Raw genomic sequence first — 20,997 nt, 5'->3', positions numbered from 1 at the left:
TTGGATTGATACTTTCCTAAATATACCCACAGGACGTCCTCTGCCCAAAAGCAGGTTCATTGTGGCGGTTAACTGGACTGGCATCTTCTTCATGGATGGAAGAGACAAGAGACTTCTTGAGCTGCCTTACCTGGAGCTAAACCGAGTCCAAACGTTAAGGTACGGTTGATGTCTGAAGTCGTTGCTGTGGACACCATGATCATTTCTGTTTCCTTATGCTTTTTTCTAGCAACGGCCCTTTAAGTGACCGGTCGATAAGTGTATCCACTGTTCAAGAGGAATTTGTCCTAAAGTGTGACGAAGCTGATGACATGGTTGCACTTGTAGAGCACAACCTGAGTGGACTGCGAGCCCGCTCGGTATTTGCGCTGGCCCAGCAGGACTCCAATAAATCAGGTAGAGGAGTTTTGTAACAATTCATCGAGAAACCAACATGAAGAACATAATTCCATGCTGCTACTCCTACAGATGACCCCACATTCTTGGTGTTTAAACGAGGGGACGTCTTGTTGATAGAGAAGGATCACAAATATTCTTCTGACAAGAACATCGTCAAGGCAACAAATCAGAAGACAAACAACAGCGGCGCCGTCGATGAGGCCGTATTGCAGTTTCTTCCAACTCTCAGTAGACCCACTGAGGAAATGCTGGTAGTGTATATTCAGTAAGATTTTATTTGCCTAAGACAAGGGCATCCAGATTTTTTCCACCGACGTCCTGATTTAAGGTTGGGGGTTCCACTTTTGAGCATTAAAGATGCTGAAACGAATCCAGTGTAGGTCAATATACAGTGGTGTGAAAAAGTGTTTGACCCCTCCTGTTAAAACGTAACTGAGATGAATTGAGATCTATCAGTCTGGAAAAGGTTATAAGACCATTTCTAAAGCTTTGGGACTCCAGCCAACTACAGTGAGAGCCATCATCTACAAATGGCCAAAACATGGAACAGTGATGGCCAACCAAAATGACCCCAAGAGCACAGTGACAACTCATCCAAGAGGTCACAAAAGACCCCACAACAACATCCAAAGAACTGCTCACTACTCACTAGCCTCAGTTAAGGTCAGTGTTCATGACTCCACCATAAGAAAGACACTGGGCAAAATGGCCTGCATGGCAGAGTTCCGAGACTAAAACCACTGCTGAACAAATCTCACTTTTGCCAGAAAACATCTTGATGAATCCAAAGACCTTTGGGAAAATTCTGTGGTCTGACGAGACAAAAGTTGAACTTTTTGGAAGGTGTGTGTCCTTTTACATCTGGCGTAAAAGTAACACCGCATTTCAGAAAAAGATCATACCAACAGTAAAATATGGTGGTGGTAGTGTGATGGTCTGGGGCTGTTTTGCTGCTTCAGGACCTGGAAGACATGCTGTGATAAATGGAACCATGAATTCTGCTGTCTACCAAAAAAATCCTGAGGGAGAATGTCCGGCCATCTGTTGGTGACCTCAAGCTGAAACCAACTTGGGTTCTGCAGCAGGACAATGATCCAAAACACACCAGCAAGTCCACCTCTGAATGGCTGAAGAAAAACAAAATGAAGACTTTGGAGTGGCCTAGTCAAAGTTCTGACCTGAATCCTATTGAGATGCTGTGGCATGACCTTAAAAAGGCACTTCATGCTGGAAAACCCTCCAATGTGGCTGAATGACAACAATTCTGCAAAGATGAGTGGGCCAAAATTCCTCCCCAGCGCTGTAAGAGACTCATTGCAAGTTATCACAAACGCTTGATTGCAGTTGTTGCTGCTAAGGGTGGCCCAACCACTTATTAGGTTTAGGGGGCAATCACTTTTTCTTTTTTTTTTTTTTTCTTTTTTTTTTTACACAGGACCATTTGGATTTGTCTCTCCCTTAATAATAAGCTTCATTGAAAAACAAAACTGCATTTTGTGTTCAGTTGTGTTGTCATTGGCTAATATTTAAATTTGTTTGATCTGAAACATTTAATTGTGACAAACATGCAAAAAAATAAGAAATCAGGATTGGGGCAAACACTTTTCACACCACTGTATGCTGTGTTCCATCCATTGTCCCCCACTTATCTGGGTCCAGATCCCATGAGCTACAGTCTCAGCAGGGAATCCCAGACCTCCTGGTTTCCAGCCACGTCTTTTAGTTCCATAGGGGGGGTGCTGAGGCCTTCCCAGGCTAGCTATGAAGCATAATGCCCCCAGGCTTCAATTTGGACACCCCTGGCCTAGGATTAGATGACATGCATTGCAAACAAAATATATAGAAGTGGTCTAAGAATCATTTTGGTTCAATTGTTTCTGACCCAATCAGGAACTGCTCAGTCCAGGCCAGAGGACATCTGTGACACAAAGTGGGCCCCAGAGAGAAGAAAAAGTTTCTCCAGTCTCTTTGAGAGAGTTCGCTTTGGACAATTTTAGGTAACGTTTTGTGTTTCTTGTAATTATAAAAAGCAGCTCATTATGCCATTGCAAGAACGTGAGATGCATTCAGGGACACTCCGAACATTTAACTCTTCATTCAATTGTACAAACAAGTAAATTCACCTTAAATTACGCAATGTCTTTGAATGCAACCCCTCGTTGCTCATTATAACAGTTTAAAGTGTGATCCAAATCATGTGTGAATCACTACTATTAAAGAAGCTAGTGTTAGACAAATTGATTTTTAGACTCGTGTGGTATCTTTTAGTTTGATTGACATACTCAGTTCATTTGGAGCTGTTAACACATACAAATGTATATATAATGCTGTCATGTCATTTAGCTTTCTGTTCGTTAAATACAGCAAAAATGGGCATATTTCAGACATAGTTGCTAATGGTGCTTAATCGTTATTGATTAATTTAAAAACGGATTCATCTGATTGAAATTTGTAATCTTTTGACAGCCCTAATTTAAATAAATTATACACTTAAATGAAAGGAATCGATTAATAATTTATTTAAACCCTGAACTGTACTGAGGCAGCGGGGTGAGTTACAATAAAGCCAAGTTAATATACAACAAAAGGAAAAAGAGGACAAATGATAGAAAATATGTGACAATAAAACAAGAAAATATGTCAAACATGACAACCATTAAAATAAATGATTCATGATGAATAACTACTATAATGAAAACTTTATTCACGCGTGGCTTTTCAACAGACAAAAGTTTCAAGCAAACATTACCTCAAATGACTAAAGTGTCGATATTTTGACTTGAGAATCGATTTTAGAGCATGAAGAGCTGTTATTGGAAGTATCGATGCGCACATCACAAGAAAATAGTTAAATGGCCGGACACACGCGCACTTTATGTCCAAATGCAGTTACATTAATGTCTGATGGTACCCATAAAGTAGGTGTCATGTCTCTTTTAACCCGCTCCCTCTGTGTTCCCACATGTCACAGACCTCTTGGTAAAGAGAGGTTGTGGGTGTGTTCGAGAGAACCTCTGAAGCAGCCGCTGCTGAAGAACCTGGTCCGCAACTCTGAGCTCAGCTACCTCGCCTGCAACGCCTTCACTGATATCCTCAGAACCAATATTATTGTCTATGTTGTCATACTATCCCGGTTTTGTTTTTTTTTACACGGAGTCCGTCCTTAACCTTGGGTGCTACCTATTCTGAAGTACATGGGTGACTATCCCATCAAACAGATCCGCAGTCCAGTAGAGTTGACTGACCAGATCTTTGGCCCGGCTGCGCAACACGAAGACCTGCAGGATGAGATTTACTGTCAGATCATGAGGCAGATGACGAGCAACAACAACAGGTAGTTGTTTTTTTTCGTTGTCATGCACCTAATTGTAATTCAGTATAAGCGCTGCTGTAAGTGTTGTCCCTGTCCTGCCTGTAGGCTGAGCATGGAGCGTGGATGGCAGCTGATGTGGTTGTGTACAGGCTTGTTCCCGCCCAGTCAGTATTTGATGAGACACGCTCAGCGTTTCCTGGAGTCACGACCCAGAGAACTTTTGGCAGCAGGATGTCTACAGAGGCTGCAGCAGATGCGCAGGTCAGGCTGGGGATGAAAGTTGAGTAACTGGGTTGTATATGCAAATTCTGCAAAACGAATACCGTAAATTCCGCTGTATAAGCCGCACCTGCAAAATTTCGAGGAAAAAACAGTTATGTACATGTATAAGCCGCACATGTCCAATGGCATATTGTGGCATGTACGAGTCCGTGAGGACCAGGCAGCTCTTTATTTGAAAGGAGCCAATCATGAGGTATGAAAAACTCACGATGAGCTTATCAACCCATTGGAAATTGTAGGAGGTCATTACTCAATGTAACAGTTATGACTCACGGTGTCATCTTACAAAGAACATTAGACTCATCACACAGTTACTTAACACTCAAAAGGTATACATTTTACCAATACAAGTTTAAAATGAATAAAACCCAACATTTTGCATTTTGTTTGAGCAAAACATTTCATTGGAAGGCAAGCAGCATAGAAAATGGATGGATGGCGCTGGAATGCTGCATCTGTCCACCAGAACGAGCCAGAGGGGCCCAGCGGGAGGCTGACATTGCTCAGATGCAACGCATTATGGGAAAACGTTAAGAGTTGTGTTTTTTACATGTTAAACTCTTATTGGTACATGTTTGTATATTTATTAGGTTTATATTTTGAGTGTTAAGTTGCTGTGTGATGAGTTTGGTGTTCTTAGTAAGATGACTCTGTGAGTCAGACTGTTATATTGTCATACTGTTATATATAATGACCTCCTGCGATTTCCAACGGGTTGACAAGCTCATTGTGAAGTGCACTGATAGCTTGTGATTGGCTCCTGCCAAAGAAAGAGCTACCGTTTCATCACAGATGCATGAGCAGCACAGTATTTAAATAATTAGTAGCAGTTCTGAAGTAAAGGAGATGTCACAAGGTTAGAATTTAGCCATAAATTAACTGCACCGCTGCATAAGCCACAGGGTTCAAAGTTTAAGAAAAAAGTAGCGGCTTAATACTGCAATTTACGGTACTACCGTTTAAAAAGGTGGGTGTAGTGGCACAAACCGTCACCGAGATTGAGCTATCCTAAACCGGGTGGTAAATGATGTCATAGTCTAATTTGCATAATTTGCCATGATGTATGAAAACCTGTTTACGACCTTCTAAATACGGTTTTTAACATTATTAGAGCTCTCTACACATGAAATAACACCCCTATAGTCACCTTTACACTCGTACTATACTGATATGGTAGATGTAATAAGAGAAAATAAGCCATTTAAGACATAAATAAGACTTGTGGTCATGTGTGTTGCTGTAAATTTGTTCCGGTGCCAGGGGAGCTGAATGGGGGAGCGGACAGAAAGGGATGTCAGGGGTTCACAGTTGAGTTGTAGTTTGGCGTGGCTGCAACAGGAGCCGATGTTAGGGATTATTGTGACGGTTGTGGCATCACTGAAAGCCTGCAATAAAAGCCTGTTGTTCCGGCGATCAAGTCTGGTGCTTGTGAGTCTCACGGAACAGTACAGTAACATTACTGACCAGTGTAGAATACTACTACACATACTTTCTCAACATCTTTGAATGCGTTTTCTGAACGCCTTATATTGCTATTTTAGTTCATTTTACCATTTTTATACTTAAATGCTTAATTTAGGCAACAAATACGTATAATTTGGATCAATACGCATTTAAAAAAAAAACTATTAATAGGCCGTATTCAACCAAGAAACCATTATGACTTATTAATTTATTTTTGATGTCACAAAATTCAAAGCGCGTAGTGGCGAGTGGTTACTGTATGTGTGCCGTGCTGCCACAGATAAATGAATGGATGAATGTGAAACACTGCTGTTGTTGTTCTCAACGTTTGTCTCCTGTGTGTTTTGTTTCCTCAGCAAGGAGCCCAGGAAGCATCCTCCTCATCTGGTCGAAGTGGATGCCATCCAGCAAAACAGCAGCCTCATTTTCCATAAAATCCACTTCCCAAATGACTCCAATGATGTAAGCCACAAGACTTTTTAAAAGTTTTTAAAACAGATTGTGTGTTCTTTGGGCGCATGTTAGACCCATGCATTGAATAAGAAGGATGAGCATGTATTAAAATTCACGGGGGTTATGATCCAAGCGAAACACCGTATAATTGACACAGCCGTAAAAATGCCTAAGCATTATAACAGGGGTGTCCAAAGTTTTTCCACCGAGGGCCACGTTCTGAAAAATGAAATGATGCAAGAGCCACTTATAGTGATATAGGTGAAAAAGCCTATTTGTATGAATTTTGGTGTTTGCTCTTTTTTGCCCCATTTTTGCTGGGCTTTTTTCCAAATCTTTCAACTTTCTTCTTCAGGAATATTCATAAATTTTCTTCTCGTAATATCTTGACGTCATTATTTTGACGTTACACCCATAACATTCTAACCTTTTGCTCAACCTTTTTCGAGCGACAAAGCACAAATGAATTTTTAAACTAAGAAATTTGTGAATATGCAGGGATTCACGGTATGTATTACTTTGACATTCTTCTCTTTTTGCAGATAATTGAAGTGACATCCACAACCACAATCCAAGACCTGTGCTGCAGTATTGCCTCTCAACTCAAGCTGAGCTCAGCCGATGGATACGGCCTTTATTTGAAAACACCAAATCGGGTAAGTTTGGATGATATTCCTGCAAAATATTTGTCATTTTCCATGTAAGTTTGGTCAGAGGTGTCATGACTCTACCTTGTAATTGCATAACTTCAGGTGCTGAGCTTGAATGAGCAGAAATATTTCTTTGACAGTTTAAGGGAGACTTCTGATGCTCCTAAGAAAGGGAAAAAAGTGAGAGAAGGTAACGAAAAGTATATTTTGAATAATCATCAGCCTCTTCATATTTATGATTGACATTTTGCTTACCAGGAAACTTGGGAAACACGCCCTATCTGGTGATTTTTAAGAGGAAGCTGTGGTTCAACGTGATCCCGGGCAAAGACTTGGTCGCAGACCTTACCTTCCATTTCCCACAGGTATCCCAACTGATGCTTCATTCCACTTTGCATGTTGCTGCTAGTTTCCATATAACCTACAGTGCTGTGAAAAAGTGTCTGGCCCCTTCCTGATTTCTTTTTTTTTTTGTCACATTTAAATGTTTCATATGATCAAACAAATTTAACTATTAGCCAGTGACAACACAACTGAACACAAAATGCAGTTTTTAAATGAAACTGTGTATTATTAAGGAAGAAAAAAATCCAAAATCTTGGTGGCCCTAAAAAGTGATTGGTTCTAAAGCTTTGGGACACCAGCGAACCACAGTGAGAGCCATTATCCACAAATGACGAAAACATGGAACAGTGGTGAACCTTTCCCAGAAGTGGCCGGCCAACCAAAATGACCCCAAGAGCGCAGCAACAACTCATCCAAGAGGTCACAAAAGACCCCACAACAACATCCAAACAACTGCAGGCCTCACTTGCCTCAGTTAAGGTCAGTGTTCATGACTCCACCATAAGAAAGACACTGGCCGAAAACAGTCTGCATGGCAGAGTTCCAAGACCAAAACTACTGTTGAACAAAAAGAACATTAAGGCTCATCTCAATTTTGCCAGAAAACATCTTGATGATCCCCAAGACCTTTGGGAAAATACTCTGTGGTCTGATGAGACAAAAGTTTACCTTTTTGTAAGGTGTGTGTCCCATTACATCAGGCGTAAAAGTAATGCCGCATTTCATAAAAAGATCATACCAACAGTAAAATGTGGTGGTAGTGTGATGGTCTGGGGCTGTTGTGCTGCTTCAGGACCAGGAAGACTTGCTGTGATAAATGGAACCATGAATTCTGCTGTCTACCAAAAAATCCTGAAGGAGAATGTCCGGCCATCTGTTGGTGGCCTCAAGCTGAAACCAACTTGGGTTCTGCAGCAGAACAACAAACGCTTGATTGCAGTTGTTGCTGCTATGGTGGCACAACCAGTTATTAGGTTTAGGGGGCAATCACTTTTTCACACAGGACCAGTAGGTTTGTATTTTTTTCTCCCTTAATAATAAAAAGTTTCTTTTAAAAACTGCATTTTGTGTTCAGTTGTGTTGTCATTGACTAATAATTAAAATTGTTTGATGATCTGAAACATTTAAGTGTGACAAACATGCAAAAAAAAAAAGAAATCATGAAGGGAACAAACACCTTTTCACACCACTGTATATGTGACCCCACATTGCCATCATTTAGGAACTTCCAAAATACCTGCGTGGGTACCACAGCTGCAGCAAAGAGGACATGATCAGACTGGGTGGACTGCTTTTCAGAGCAAAGGTGGATTCTGACCGATCGCAGTTTATTATGATCCCCAAAATGCTGAGGGAGCTGGTTCCCGCTGACCAGATCAAAAGCGCATCCCCTGAGGAGTGGAAGAAGGTATAGGAGTGGATGGAAAGAGAAGTGCAGAAGTACAGTTGATGTGGTTTTGCACGCACAGGAATGGACTCACATGATTTTTTTTTTCTTTTTTTGTTCAACTTGCAGCACATCATGTCCTCCTACAACAAGCAGAGTGGCATCACAGTGAAGGAATCCAAAATTGCTTTCCTGCAAGCCATCTCAAGCTGGCCCACCTTTGGCTGTGCCTTCTTTGAAGTTAAAGTAAGTCATGAGGATGAAAGGAGAGGTCTGCAGACAATGACTGTCGATATGGGAAGGACTCCGGTGAATATGCAGTTTCTTCATCATACGTTTCATTTTGCAGCAAACATGTGAATCGAGCTACCCGAGTACAGTTTTGATTGCTATCAGCAAGCAAGGTGTGAGTCTAATCAACCCAAAATCAAAGGTATGCATAATAACTTTTCTTAAAAAAAAAAAAAAAAAAACTATATTAAAATATATGTTGTGGACAAAAGTATTGGGACAGCAGGTACTTTCACCTACACTACAGAAACTAATTATGTAAGCAAATATGATTATGATTCACACTCTCTATTCTAGTTTATTCCAAGGGTTTATAGGAGTGTAGGTCAGGGTTCTCAAGTTCTTACCCATCACAGAACTGCCCAAAGGTGTCTTGTCCAACCCCCGATTAGCCGATTAAGAAATGTGTGTCATTTTGTCACGATAATGTATAATTTATAGTAGATAGATAAATTAATCACAAATGAAAATAAACTGGAAACATTTTGCCGGCCTCCATATATTGCCATGTGCAATATTTCCTCGTCTCTTGCCTTCAAACAGGCAGGAAGAGGGTTCACTCTCTGCATCGGTTCAGCACCTAGAGTCGAACGTCGTTTGAGCAGAGTGAGACCTCTTGTCAATCATACGGTTTCTTTGCCTATGTAGTGGCGAGGGAGGGCGGTTAGCATGAATGCACAGCAAAAGACTCGCCCCAGTGAGGAAAAATGCAAGATAACATCGTAGAAATTAGGAAGCAAAAAGGCTGCTTGCAAAGCCAAATGCCTCAGCTCCCGTCTGGGAATGAGCAAGGAGCCCATGAACACGAAAACAAAAGTAGTGACAACAAAAAAAGAACGTGCCCACCTCAAACATATCCACCCCACCCAGTTTTTTGTAGTGTAGTTGAATGCAGTCTCAACTGGTTTGGCTGCGGGATACACCATCACCCTCAGTGACAAGTGGTGACCCAAATTGCAGGATATTTTAAATTCCAACTCCTCAGACATTTTATATTTTAAGGGACTGTTTTCAACACACCGTGAGCTATAGCACTGCACGCTCTTCTCCAGCAGATATCTGCAGCTGTGTCTCGGACTGACGGCACATTAAGTCTCCACTCAGTGTTTTTATTTTATACTTCTTAAAGTTAATCTCATCTCGTTCTCGTAGACCCAGTCTCGTGCACCGTCTCGTCTTGTGAGTTGGGTGTCTCCCCTCAACACCCCTCGTCTCAATACTTTTGTCCTTGCAATGTTAATTTTTTTTATCAGTATCCGTGCATTCGTATTATGCGGTGACATATTCTGTGGTTTGAGTTTTTATGTTACTGGAGACCACAAATGATATAACAAATTCAGTTATGATGGAAACCTTTTAGGAGTTGCTGGTCATGCATCCGTTCAGCCGCATCACAGAGTGCCACAGTGTCGGTGGCTACTTCCAGATGACCATCGGCACCTTGGTGAGAGGCAATGTGTTTGTGTGTGAAACCTCACAGGTGAGTGTCTTGCACCTCGATCTACCCTATTTAAGGTTATTGATTTCTAGATGGAACTATGCTTGATATCTGTTTTGCGATGTGTCAGGGTCACACGATGGAGGACCTTCTCAGATCGTACGTCAGCATGTATGAGCGACAGAGGCAGGCTTTTCGATCAAGAAACCACGTGTTTACTTGATGCGCTGTGCTTCACCTTCGCTCCAAAATGTCCACAATCCGCAACAAGATGGGAGTATTTAATGTTGTTTCATTCTGTCACTCTTTGTTGTAACTGAAATTCATGCTGTATAGTTACCAAGGCTATAAATTATACATAATAAACATGTATCTTCACACAGCCAGCAGTAATATTGACCATTCATTAATAGGCATTAAGCACCTTTTTTTTTCCCGTGTCCTACTGTGTATATTCGTATTATCGCACCTAAATGGAGGCAGTTCATAAAATGTCAGCCAGAATGTCCTCAGATGCCCTCCCTGCAGCTCGAGAGGACTCCATAAATTGTGGATTGTAGTGCAACATAGTAGTCGGTTTACACAATCCCTCCTCATTGCTTTAAGACTATTGCTCTGTTTCCATGGAAACCCTGTGGCCAAAAAAAAAAAAAACAGGTTTCCACAGACAGGTGCTTACAATGTGCATTATGATTATTTGTGCCTCTTTCTTTATCTTGTGGAATTGGAAAGTTATTCCTAAACTAGATCGACAAGAAAAAAATGTATGTTAATGAATAATGAGTCCCATGAATGCACAGTACAGTACGACAAATTGCATTTTCAATTAAGTACTGAAGCGAGTGTATCATACGGGGAACACTGACTAGATATTTTAGTGTGTTAATGTAATAAAAGTGGAAAAAATGTAGGCCAAAATGCTTGAATACTTAAACACCTTAGGGTATGATTGTACATATTACCCTACAAGGAGGCAAAGGCGTTTTGATGCACTGCACCAAATTTGGAACAAAAGACCTTATGTAGCCCACAGGCCACATCACTATAGCTTCCCACCTGCACACCCCTCCCTGCAACCACCACCCTACTAAATGCAGACATGCACAGAAGGGGTGGGCGATACTGCAAATGTTGATATCCATCTGATACCAAATAAATACTGTACTGTACAAGGCCAGTATTGCCTGTACTGATACAAATACTTTTTTGCTTGAAAATGTTCAAGATAATTTAATTATTTTTATGATGTTGCCTTTAATTTGTTGATCTTGGTGATAATCGCAATAAAACACAGGATAAATATTTTAGGCAAATGGAAATAGTATATGAATATAACAATACAAGACAATGTAATAATATAAACGAAATAGTACAATGATTCCTTTTTTTTGGTTGTTTGTACCAAAAGTAAATAGTGCAAAGTAAGTAAACAAAAGCAAAAACTACTATCGGCTCTCATTCAAATCCTTTGCCTTTTTGCCCCCAAAGCCCTGTCGGATTTTGTAAAATATGTGACAGTATGAACAACACAACAAAAACAGATATTTGAGAAAAATAGAGTTGAAAAGTATTGACTTTGTGACGCTGGTATCGATCCGATACTGCTACTGTACTAGCATTGGTTGCGGTGCTATCAATATTTGTATCGATCCGCCCACCCCTAATGCACACACAAGCCATATGCTGACTTTTGTACATTGTTGTGCTTACATAAACAAGCAAGGTAACGCTTTGTGCATTTTTTGCATTTATGAGGATTATTGTTAACATGTATGTTATGTTAAAACTTGTGTGTGTGTGGGCGCGCGCCCCCGTATGTTCGTGCGAGTCGCAGTTTTAGCTTTTAATTCCTCAACCAGTCAAGAAGTTGTTTTCGCCGCACTAAGAGGCTGTTCTTGGGTCAATGTCGAGCGGTGCCTTCCGGTGAGCACGCAGCTGATGTCAAGGAGGAAGAAATGATCCCAGATCAGTGTCTATTTCTGTGTCACGCCCCCTCCCCTCCCTACTTCCCGCGCTGCTAGGTGCGCGCTGGCCTCGCGATAGCCTCGCCTACTGGAATCAAAGCCCGGCTCGAGAAGTGGATGCTGACAAGCGGTCATCATGCAAAGGTTACACCGGATCCCCTCCATCGAGCCTCCTAGGAAGACGCTCATCCGCAGGATCCACCCGGACTACAACATACGAGACGTCTAGCGAAGCACCGTAGCCAAATAAAGTCACGGTCAGCGGCCATTTTTTTGGCTACAGCAGGTGTGAATCGATGGACGACAACTCAGAGCTTCGTCGAATTATTGAGAGTGCGTACTTTGGCTCTGCTCGGCGGCAAAGTGCCTTGATGAGTGTCCAAAGTAACAGTGGAAGTGGTGGTGGAAGTTTGGAGGCGACGCCATCTTGGTCACAGCTCTCCTCCTCCCCAACGATTTCTCAACAACATATAACGGCGACCGCAAAGAGCAAGGAAGGTATACGAGCTCGACAAGTGCTAGGACGAGTGTCCCTCTCCTCCAAGTGTGTGTTTTTGTAAGGGGCTGGCGTGGGTTATTGTAACTGCATCGAGCTAACGTTTGTGGAAGTACACAAAAAATGGATGTCAAGTTCACTGATGCCGTGAGCCAAACGTCAGCTGTCACTTGTGTTGATGGCTAGTCAAAGTAGCTTGGAGCTATCATGTCCGCACAAAGGCAGTGCTACTGTGCTCGGTGACATTTTTACCTTCGTATGAGACTGTCGAGCGTCATAGTTACTAGTTTGTTGTCGCCGTTTGTAACTGTTAGATGCCCAGCTGTAGTTGGATACAAAACAACTTATGTATACGTACTTACGCATTAGTAAAGGCGCTGTCGTGCCACTGCTGCTATAAACGTACAGCTAGGCCATCACATACTGAAATGCATTGTAATGTCCCTATTATCACTTACACACGCTGGTGCATGGTAATTACTCTGTTGTTGTGGCGTTAGTGGAGTATAGTAATGGCTTATACGCATTCTCCTAGTAGTCTTATGTGTTAAAACTGGGGCTGTCAAATGATTCAAAATTGTAATCAAATTAATCAGTTTTCCACTTAATTGATCGTGATTAATTAACATTTGCAACTATGTGTGAAATATGCCAATTTTTGCTGAGTTTTATGAACAAAAAGATAAATGACAGACATAATTATATGTATATATATCAACAGCCCTAAATGAACTGAAAATGTAGCTCAAGCTAAAAGCACACATGTCTGAAAATCAATTTGCCTAACACTAGTGTGTTAAATAGTAGCACAACATTTGAATCACACTAACTGTGTTATTAGAGCCATGAAGAGTTGTGTTCAAAGACACCAAGTAATTTAAGTTGAGTTCACATTATGAGTGTAGATGTATTTTCTGGGATTTCCGACCATGAAATTGTGCTTTTGCAGTAAGAGTTACGTGAGTGAGTCATAAGCATATCCACTTGTTTTACTTTCTTTCTGTTATTTAGGCCACACATGCGTGCATAATTAAGGCGTTACTGTGAGTTTCGGAATGTCCATGAACACATCTTGCAGAGACCTGTTTTGTGAGTTGGCGATACCTATATGGCATTGGAATTGCACTGCTGTTGATGTGTTCAGGTCAGAATAAAGTTCTAAAAGAGCGTCACACTCTGTGTGACTGTGTGGGTACACCACCCTATGCTTCCGTCTGCCGTCATAAAAGAGAGGTATGGCTTGACATGATGCCCACGCGTTAATGAGCCTAAAAATGTTTACGTAATGAATTAAATACATGACGTACCGCCATTAACACACCATCTTTGACAGCCGTAATTAAAACTGTATTTTTTTCCAGCAGTGAAATTACTGCAATATCAATACAGATGTTGGTAAGGAATGTCCTTGGTTGTAAATAGAAACATATACTGTACACAAAACACATGAAGGAAAATCAAATACAATAATAAAAAGATTTAATACAAGGTTTATGCTCGATGGTCGCAGTGGTCGAGCGACTTGGGCCGCGCATGCAGCCAGTGCTGAGTGTCGAGTTTCGCCCCTTTTGTGAGCATTTTTGCGATGCATGGTTTTCGTTTGATGGTGGTGGCTTTCCTTTTCTTTGGCGCACTGCCATTGGAGGAGTCTGCCTTGCACTTGGGAGACACGAAGAAGGGCGGGAGGTTGGCGACGTCCTTTCTTGGCGCGGCCACGCGTGCCTATGCGTTCTTCTGCCGCGCACACGTAACTAGCTCTCGACGGAGGCTTGTAATAATGAAACCAAACTGCTTAGGACTCAAGTTTTTAATTTGAGGGAGTGTGTCGTAGCCGTGAATCATAAATGTCACATTGCATTATAAGACATGCATTTTTACTGATTTATATAAACATCCAATATATTTTTATTTCATATATAAAGAAGCCCAGAAAAAGCTTTGTCCGCGGATAACCTCACACAGGCCCCGCTGTGCACTCGATGCACAAGGGGTTCCAAATGTCAGTCATCACTTTTGGGCCATGCCCCTGTGCCAGAAGCTACCTAAAGATGACAGCGATGCAGGAAATATCCAATAAGCAAGCAAACGCCTGCAGCGACAATAAGACTTAAAACAATGCAAAAAGAAATGGCACAAATCAAAGCCCAGGCAGGCTGCTTATGTAGCGTATGTGGGCACTATTGCTTGTGTGTGTGTGACAGGTTTACAAATATAAGCCGTAAGGGGCACATTTCAATGCATTCATGAGATAGTTCATGTTATTGGTGTAAAATCAGCCTCCTCCTGACGTCTTTTTATAGTCTATCTCTTTCTAGAACAGAAACATCACATCCCAATAGCATCGGGCATCATCGCATGACAGTGCATCTTTTAAAGAGCCATCTACTTCACTCGTTTTCATCCTCCATTTGCTCACTCCCAAACAGTCTCTTTTCCTAGCGCCTTAGATTTTTCAGGGAGTGTTTGTTTGGACACATGTAACCTGAACTGTTGTGTTGCCGCTGCCCCTTGCATCAGGCCCCATGGACGAGCTGCACAGCCTGGACCCCCGGAGACAGGAGCTGCTGGAGGCCAGGTTTACAGGAGCTGTGAGTGGCAACACGGGAGGCAGCGCTGGGAGCATGAGTGGAGGTGCTAAGGTAACAGTGCACCACAGTCCTGCATCATTCGGCAGACACAGAAATAATGTGGCCCTTTTGTGCCGACCTCTTGACTGCTAAATAAATGTATTAAATGTTGAATATGTTAGAAGTCGGCAAGTATGCTATCAGTAATGTCTTTCCGCTCTCAAAATGTAATAGGGATGCGCCAAAGTTGTAATCTAACGACAAGCCGTGGTTGCCTTTTCAAGAGAGGATGATTTTAGAGGTGCAAGAAAAGGCCGTTTTTAATTTAGTTTTAGTCACAGCTTTTTGACTAAAATTGATTTAGATAAGTTGGCTAAATTTTGCGTTTTAGTCAGCTAAAATGACAATTTTGGATTTTTGAAGTAAAATATAAAGGCTAACATCTAAAAGAATTCGGGACAGAAAGTAGACCTGCTTTCAATGACTATATCAATAAATCCATCTCACACTAAACCTAGTCTTCTATTTATAGTTCATATGAGAAAATATCTAAATAAACAATATATACTTTCTAACAAATGTTATTAGTTTTAACTCATAATATCTTAGAATCATATTATTTAGACTAAAAATAAAAAACATTCACTTTTTTTCCTCAGGTGTTCAATAATAATATATGAGTGATATGACACAGTGCTATTGTATGAAGTAATACATCCACTCTGCATAACGCACCGGGTGTCTGTATTGCAGCTCTGCTCTTTCTCAGCAATTAAAACTGCAGTAAACATAACATGAAAATAATAACAGACTTGTCACTTGGATGACTCACCTGCAGTTGCCACTTGAGGTTAGCTGTCTTTCTAGCAGCGATCATCGCTCACATGGTTTACACAGTTACTTGTTCTGCATAGCGTCAAATGTGGGCATGTCTACTGTTCTGCAAAATAGCCGTCTACTAGATGAAATTAGATATGATTGGATTTCATATTTGTTGACGAAGCTGTCGGTTCATTTTGTCTTAGTTTTCATCGAACAAGCATTTGTTTGGATTAGTCGACATCTTGTTTCATCAGGTGAAAAAAGGTTGATGACGAAAATGAAATTAACACTGCTTGAGTGTGTTTGTGTGCAGGGTCTGGCCAATGAGTCCTCCAACCACAGCTATGGAAGCCTTGGATCGTCCAGCGACAAAGAGTCTGAGGTGACCCATTTGCATTGTCGCTTACACAGTCACCATAGAGTCGTTGTTCAATAGCGCGAAACAAAGGGCAGACCTCCGCAACTTTTGGAATCAAACCTGTGCAAACCTGGTCCGATCCATGACAAAAGTAGAACTACCGTAAATGAATTGGAACGTCTTTTTAGCTATTAAGGTTGTGCGTAAGCACATGCTCCACTCCCTGGAGATGCTTTGCCAGCCACCTTTTTTGGCTGCTTGTTTGTGGGTCGTCTTCAGTATGTAAAAAGCATGCTCTTTTGTGTTAAGATGGCACCACTGACTTGACCAATAAAGAATATTCAATTTCTGTGCCTCGATTCCAGACTTCAGGCAGCCATTGATTGCAAATCATTTTAATCCCAAGGATGGTGTAATAGTTACAGTTATGGCAGTTGTGAAAATACTACTGAGTCCCTGCTAAATTGGCTGTACAGGTGGTCCTCGGTCCAGCGGCTACATACGCACTGCCTTTAATTATTAATATTGTACAAAAAGAAAAAGACAATAACCGTAATTTCCGGTGAATAAGCCGCTACTTTTTTCTCACGCCTTGAACGGCTAATTTGTGGTTGCGTTCTGGTCTCGCGACATCTCGTGTGCTTTGTACGAAGGCCCCATCATTGTGATGTGTGATACCACTGATTTCTTTTCCGATTTGATACTGAGTAAAGTTCAGGCTGGTAACAGCGATTTCAATACGATACTTTGTGCAAATACACCTAATGTGGCGGGTACATAAAAAAAAACGCAAAACATGTAGACAAGGTCTACAATAATTTAGTTACTTTCCACTGTGTTCCTGTTAATGATGTACATTACCTCAAATGACAGAAGTATCCAAGTATCGATAGTTCGATTTGAAAATCGATTTTGGAGCCTAAAGATCTGGTGTCGGAGGTATCAATATTTCAGTATCGATCCGCACATCGCTAGTCATCATGGTCGACGCGTGGAGAGGTGCATGTGATGCGGCTTTCAGGTAGAAGACGATCGATCTAGCGGCTTTTGCTGCGGTCTGCCGGTGGATCTTGGCAGTGTCGAGCGGTGTCGGGAGGTCCGCTGTTGCCGGTGGGTTTCGGGGGGTGGCTGGACTGCTGCGTGTTGGGCCCGGGGGCTGATTTGCCTTGGGGCCAGAGTGACGCTGGTAGCGACAACGAAAGGAGCAAGACTGGTGGTGTGTATGCTGGGGGAATTGTGGGGCTGTTCGGCTCCAACACTTGAAAAGGATGACTTTAGTGGTTTTAGTTCCCACGAGGAGGAGGAGAATGGCGATGAATGACTTTTCTGTCATGCTACTGTTTAGCCAGCTGTGTTACACACACTTCGGCAAAAAGCATTTATTTAATTAAAGTAAAAAAAAATCTTTCTGTGTAACATCTGTCTGTGTGCTAAATATGCCATGTTACGATATGGACACCTGCGGCTTATAGTATGGTGCGGCCTTTATACTGTATGTACAAATAATTTTTTTTCAGTATGTGTGGCTTAAAAAGCCAGTGCGCTCTGTAGTCTGGAAATTACGGTAGTTAGAAAAGATAGGGATGCCTTTTAAAATGTGATCAAGTCATCAATGTGTGGATTGTCATTAAGGTGAAAAGAAAAATACAAATACCCATCATAAAAAATAAACACAACACAACACAACATTAATCTAGAGTAATAACTCTTGGTGGAGGCAATTAGCCTTAGGGACTGGTTTCAGAGTTTATTACATGGTCTTTCTTTCCCCAGTTGGATTCTCTTAGCTGTGGAGTTATTTTTGTGCTCGGCCCACTTGTCTTTCTGTCTCTCCCTCTACCTGTACCTCTCCCTCTCTTCTCTGCATAGAACTCTGATATGAAAAGAGGGAGCTCCCCTGCCTACTCAGTATGTACTCTCTCTTTCCTGCTGAAAGCCGCCACAGGAGCTTTCTTAGGTAAAGCTCAGGGGACTTATGCATTTTCTCTCCTCCTCTTCTCTTGTGTCGACTTACAGACCCCAGAGAAGAAGCACTCCGAATCATCCAGAGGGAGGAAAAGGAAAGCTGACACCTATTCGGAGAGCAGTCAAGGTAGGAAACTCTTGAAAGTCAGCAGAATTGAAAGCCTTTTTTTACGTTCTAACCTGTTATCCTGATTCCCTATGCAGGGAAGTCCTCGACTCGCGGGCATAAGATCAGCGACTACTTTGATGTGAGGGTTATTTTTGCTGGCGTCACTGTAAAATATTCTCATTTTAAATTTTTATCAGGATTCTGATTTATTTTGTCCCTGTGAAGTTCCAGGGGGGTAATGGCTCCAGTCCAGTTAGGGGCCTGCCATCAGCTCGCCGGTCTCCACAGAGCTCACACTCTGCACCAGGCTCAATAGTGAGTAATAAGTATAGCATATGCTTGATGTAGTGGCTCAAGGTTTACAATTGATGCTCCAATCAGGGTTTTATGCAGATGATTCCGATCATCCATGAGTTGACATGGGCCGATACCGATCACATGGATTAACTGTATTATTTAAAAACTAAAGTTGGGGGGGTTGCTTTTATTTTTGTGAAACCATTTTTGTGCTATTTGACACAAAACTGAATTTAATTTGCTGTTTGTTTTGGAGTAATACGAATACAAGGGGAAATAAATTGTTAAATAATTTTATATTAGTTCAAGATAACAAAATAAACAGAATAAAATAATACAAATATTAAGTATCTTTTGTAAATAGAAATGTGTCCTGCTTAAGTTAAGAGAGAATAAACGGAGTGTCCAGGTTGCAGGGTTGTCCACCTTTCATCACTATTCAAGCTGTCAACTATTTGAGTTTTATTTTTGGCTGGCAACATTTCAATTGTACACCACTTTATTTACCTAGCACATCTCCACTCAAACAGTGCGGCCATCGTCTTTATGCTATTTTGTGTTCATTTGTCATCATATAAAGCTGAATTCAACAGTTATAATTAAAAAAGCTACTGAGTTGACGCAAATATTCTTTGATCCTTCGGTGAGCTACTCAATATCACCTTGCAAGCTCGGAGACCCCGTGATAGTATCACCGTCATTGGGCTGGAAACGACCACACACTAATAGTGTTTTGAGGACAAGACATGATTATTATATTGACAAAATTGTTCAGTTACACTTGAAAAAGTTAGTACGTACTCCATGAATGTGATATCCACTTCCCTGTGGGACAAAAACGAGCTCCAAACTAACCGAATTACTTGTTTGTTTTGAAAACAAAATGTCACTGTGGTTAAAAAGTCATATTTGGAGACGAGAAGCTAGGTGGACTTGCTTGCTGGCTAGCTAGCTGGCTGGCTTCCGCCAGTGACAGCTACCTAAAGCGTTTAAACAAAGATGCAAGAAAAGTCCAACACCAACAGGTTTGATAAGGGAGTGATCAAACACGCTGGCATAGGTTGGCGTAGCCTGTGTCAAGATGTCAAACTGAAACCATTGAGGTTTACAGACTAGTTTTGATTCTTGCGGCAATACGGGACGAAGTGCATCCCTTATCAGCCCATGACAGGTGTTGGCGACCCCACGTGACACAGTACACATGTAGGGTTTGCCGCCGCATGACGATTGTTTTTTATGATCAACTTTGAAAGGCGTTTATCGACATATGCCGATCACTTTTTTTTTTTTTTAACAGAAATTACTCATACTAATTGTTGGCGGATCGATCGGAGCATACCTATTTACAATATTAACAATCTTTGCTGTGTCTGCAGATCCGGCAAAACAGCTCCTCCCCCACGAGTTTGTGTTTTGCGGAACATAATCCCAAATCCAGTAAATGCGTCCAGGTAGGATGAAACACTTTCCTCTCCAGTGACGTGCGGTGAGGTTCATGGCTGGTGAGGCACTGACTTACTTGCAAGTTGCTGATTAAAGGGACTGTATGCAGCGGATTCTTCCAGCTGCCTAGCGGGCGCCAACATCCAAAGGTATGAATAGCATTACAGCCTGCCTCTCCCTGCTTGGAGTACGTAAGACCTAACACATGTCACGCACATCAGTAGTATATGTAGTCAGCTATTAGGATACAACTTTTTCATTTCCGATCCGATATTGTAGCCTTGAATATCGGCTTATACCAATATCAATCCGATACAGACATTTATTACTTACTTTCAGTGTGGAATGTTAGGAAAAGCTTCATCAAGTGACATTAGTCAAACAGGGAACAATAATCAGCAACAATAGGTAGCGGCTCAGCATAATACAGACTCTCCAAAAAGTAGCCACTAAAGTTACAATTTAATATTTTCATGAAATGTCTTTATTTGCATATGTTGGTATGGACATCATCCTTTGGTTTATACCAGAATTTATTGCATAACTGCATGCATGACAGTTGGCAAAAAAAAATCCTCCCCAAAAATTAAAGGGTTAAAATTTAAGGAAAAAACTGTGATACAAAATGATAATTTTTGTTCTTCTACGCTGCGGTACCCAAATTTGTCCGACAAGACCAATCTTGTCGGAAAAATATGGTTTAATTGTCGAACCGTACTTTCTCTGCAACAACATCAGCGGTGACGATTATCTCCGGATGTTGATTGAGCATGTCGTTCGTACTCTTGAGGAATGCTGCTTTTCGTCTTCAAGGAAATGGTCGGTTGGCATGGAATATTTTCATAGAGCATAGAAAACCTGTGTATGACGTTCTAATTGTAATTTGAATTTGTAATTGTATTTTTTACCATTATTAGAGCCATTATAGTCACCTTTATGCTGCTGTTATTCATT

The 20,997-nt window shown here is 41.4% G+C and overlaps 2 protein-coding genes across 5 annotated transcripts in view; both read left to right on the top strand.

The window, feature by feature from the left end:
* The window catches only part of LOC129176851 (unconventional myosin-VIIb-like), a 41,878-nt gene extending 31,387 nt beyond the window's left edge, over positions 1-10,491 (top strand). The window contains exons 36-51 of the mRNA XM_054767313.1: positions 33-159; positions 230-396; positions 469-650; positions 2,290-2,396; positions 3,371-3,486; positions 3,580-3,733; positions 3,818-3,973; positions 5,815-5,920; positions 6,454-6,567; positions 6,664-6,751; positions 6,820-6,926; positions 8,129-8,314; positions 8,423-8,539; positions 8,643-8,726; positions 9,945-10,064; positions 10,153-10,491. Of these exons, the coding sequence (XP_054623288.1) occupies positions 33-159; positions 230-396; positions 469-650; positions 2,290-2,396; positions 3,371-3,486; positions 3,580-3,733; positions 3,818-3,973; positions 5,815-5,920; positions 6,454-6,567; positions 6,664-6,751; positions 6,820-6,926; positions 8,129-8,314; positions 8,423-8,539; positions 8,643-8,726; positions 9,945-10,064; positions 10,153-10,245 (2,024 nt within the window). The 3' untranslated portion in view covers positions 10,246-10,491. The remainder of the gene's footprint in view (positions 1-32; positions 160-229; positions 397-468; positions 651-2,289; positions 2,397-3,370; positions 3,487-3,579; positions 3,734-3,817; positions 3,974-5,814; positions 5,921-6,453; positions 6,568-6,663; positions 6,752-6,819; positions 6,927-8,128; positions 8,315-8,422; positions 8,540-8,642; positions 8,727-9,944; positions 10,065-10,152) is intronic.
* A 1,548-nt stretch (positions 10,492-12,039) lies between these two features.
* LOC129195110 (serine/threonine-protein kinase tousled-like 1-B) overlaps positions 12,040-20,997 on the top strand; it is a 25,551-nt gene continuing 16,593 nt past the window's right edge. For 2 of the 4 annotated variants that reach the window (XR_008573870.1, XM_054800865.1), the window contains exons 1-8: positions 12,041-12,484; positions 15,000-15,121; positions 16,185-16,253; positions 18,099-18,137; positions 18,246-18,321; positions 18,399-18,442; positions 18,529-18,618; positions 19,977-20,051. Coding sequence is in view for 1 of the 4 variants with exons in the window: in XM_054800865.1 (XP_054656840.1) it covers positions 12,283-12,484; positions 15,000-15,121; positions 16,185-16,253; positions 18,099-18,137; positions 18,246-18,321; positions 18,399-18,442; positions 18,529-18,618; positions 19,977-20,051 (717 nt within the window). In the remaining 3 variants the exon portion in view is untranslated. Of the gene's footprint in view, positions 12,485-14,999; positions 15,122-16,184; positions 16,254-18,098; positions 18,138-18,245; positions 18,322-18,398; positions 18,443-18,528; positions 18,619-19,976; positions 20,052-20,997 lie in introns of all 4 variants that reach the window. The other 2 variants (XR_008573873.1, XR_008573874.1) reach the window with 2 other exon arrangements.

The sequence above is a fragment of the Dunckerocampus dactyliophorus genome, chromosome 2 (genome assembly GCF_027744805.1).
Source record: "Dunckerocampus dactyliophorus isolate RoL2022-P2 chromosome 2, RoL_Ddac_1.1, whole genome shotgun sequence".
NCBI lineage: Eukaryota > Metazoa > Chordata > Actinopteri > Syngnathiformes > Syngnathidae > Dunckerocampus > Dunckerocampus dactyliophorus.
The sequence above is the reverse complement of the archived record's forward strand: the minus strand, read 5'-3'. Positions and strand labels throughout refer to the sequence as shown.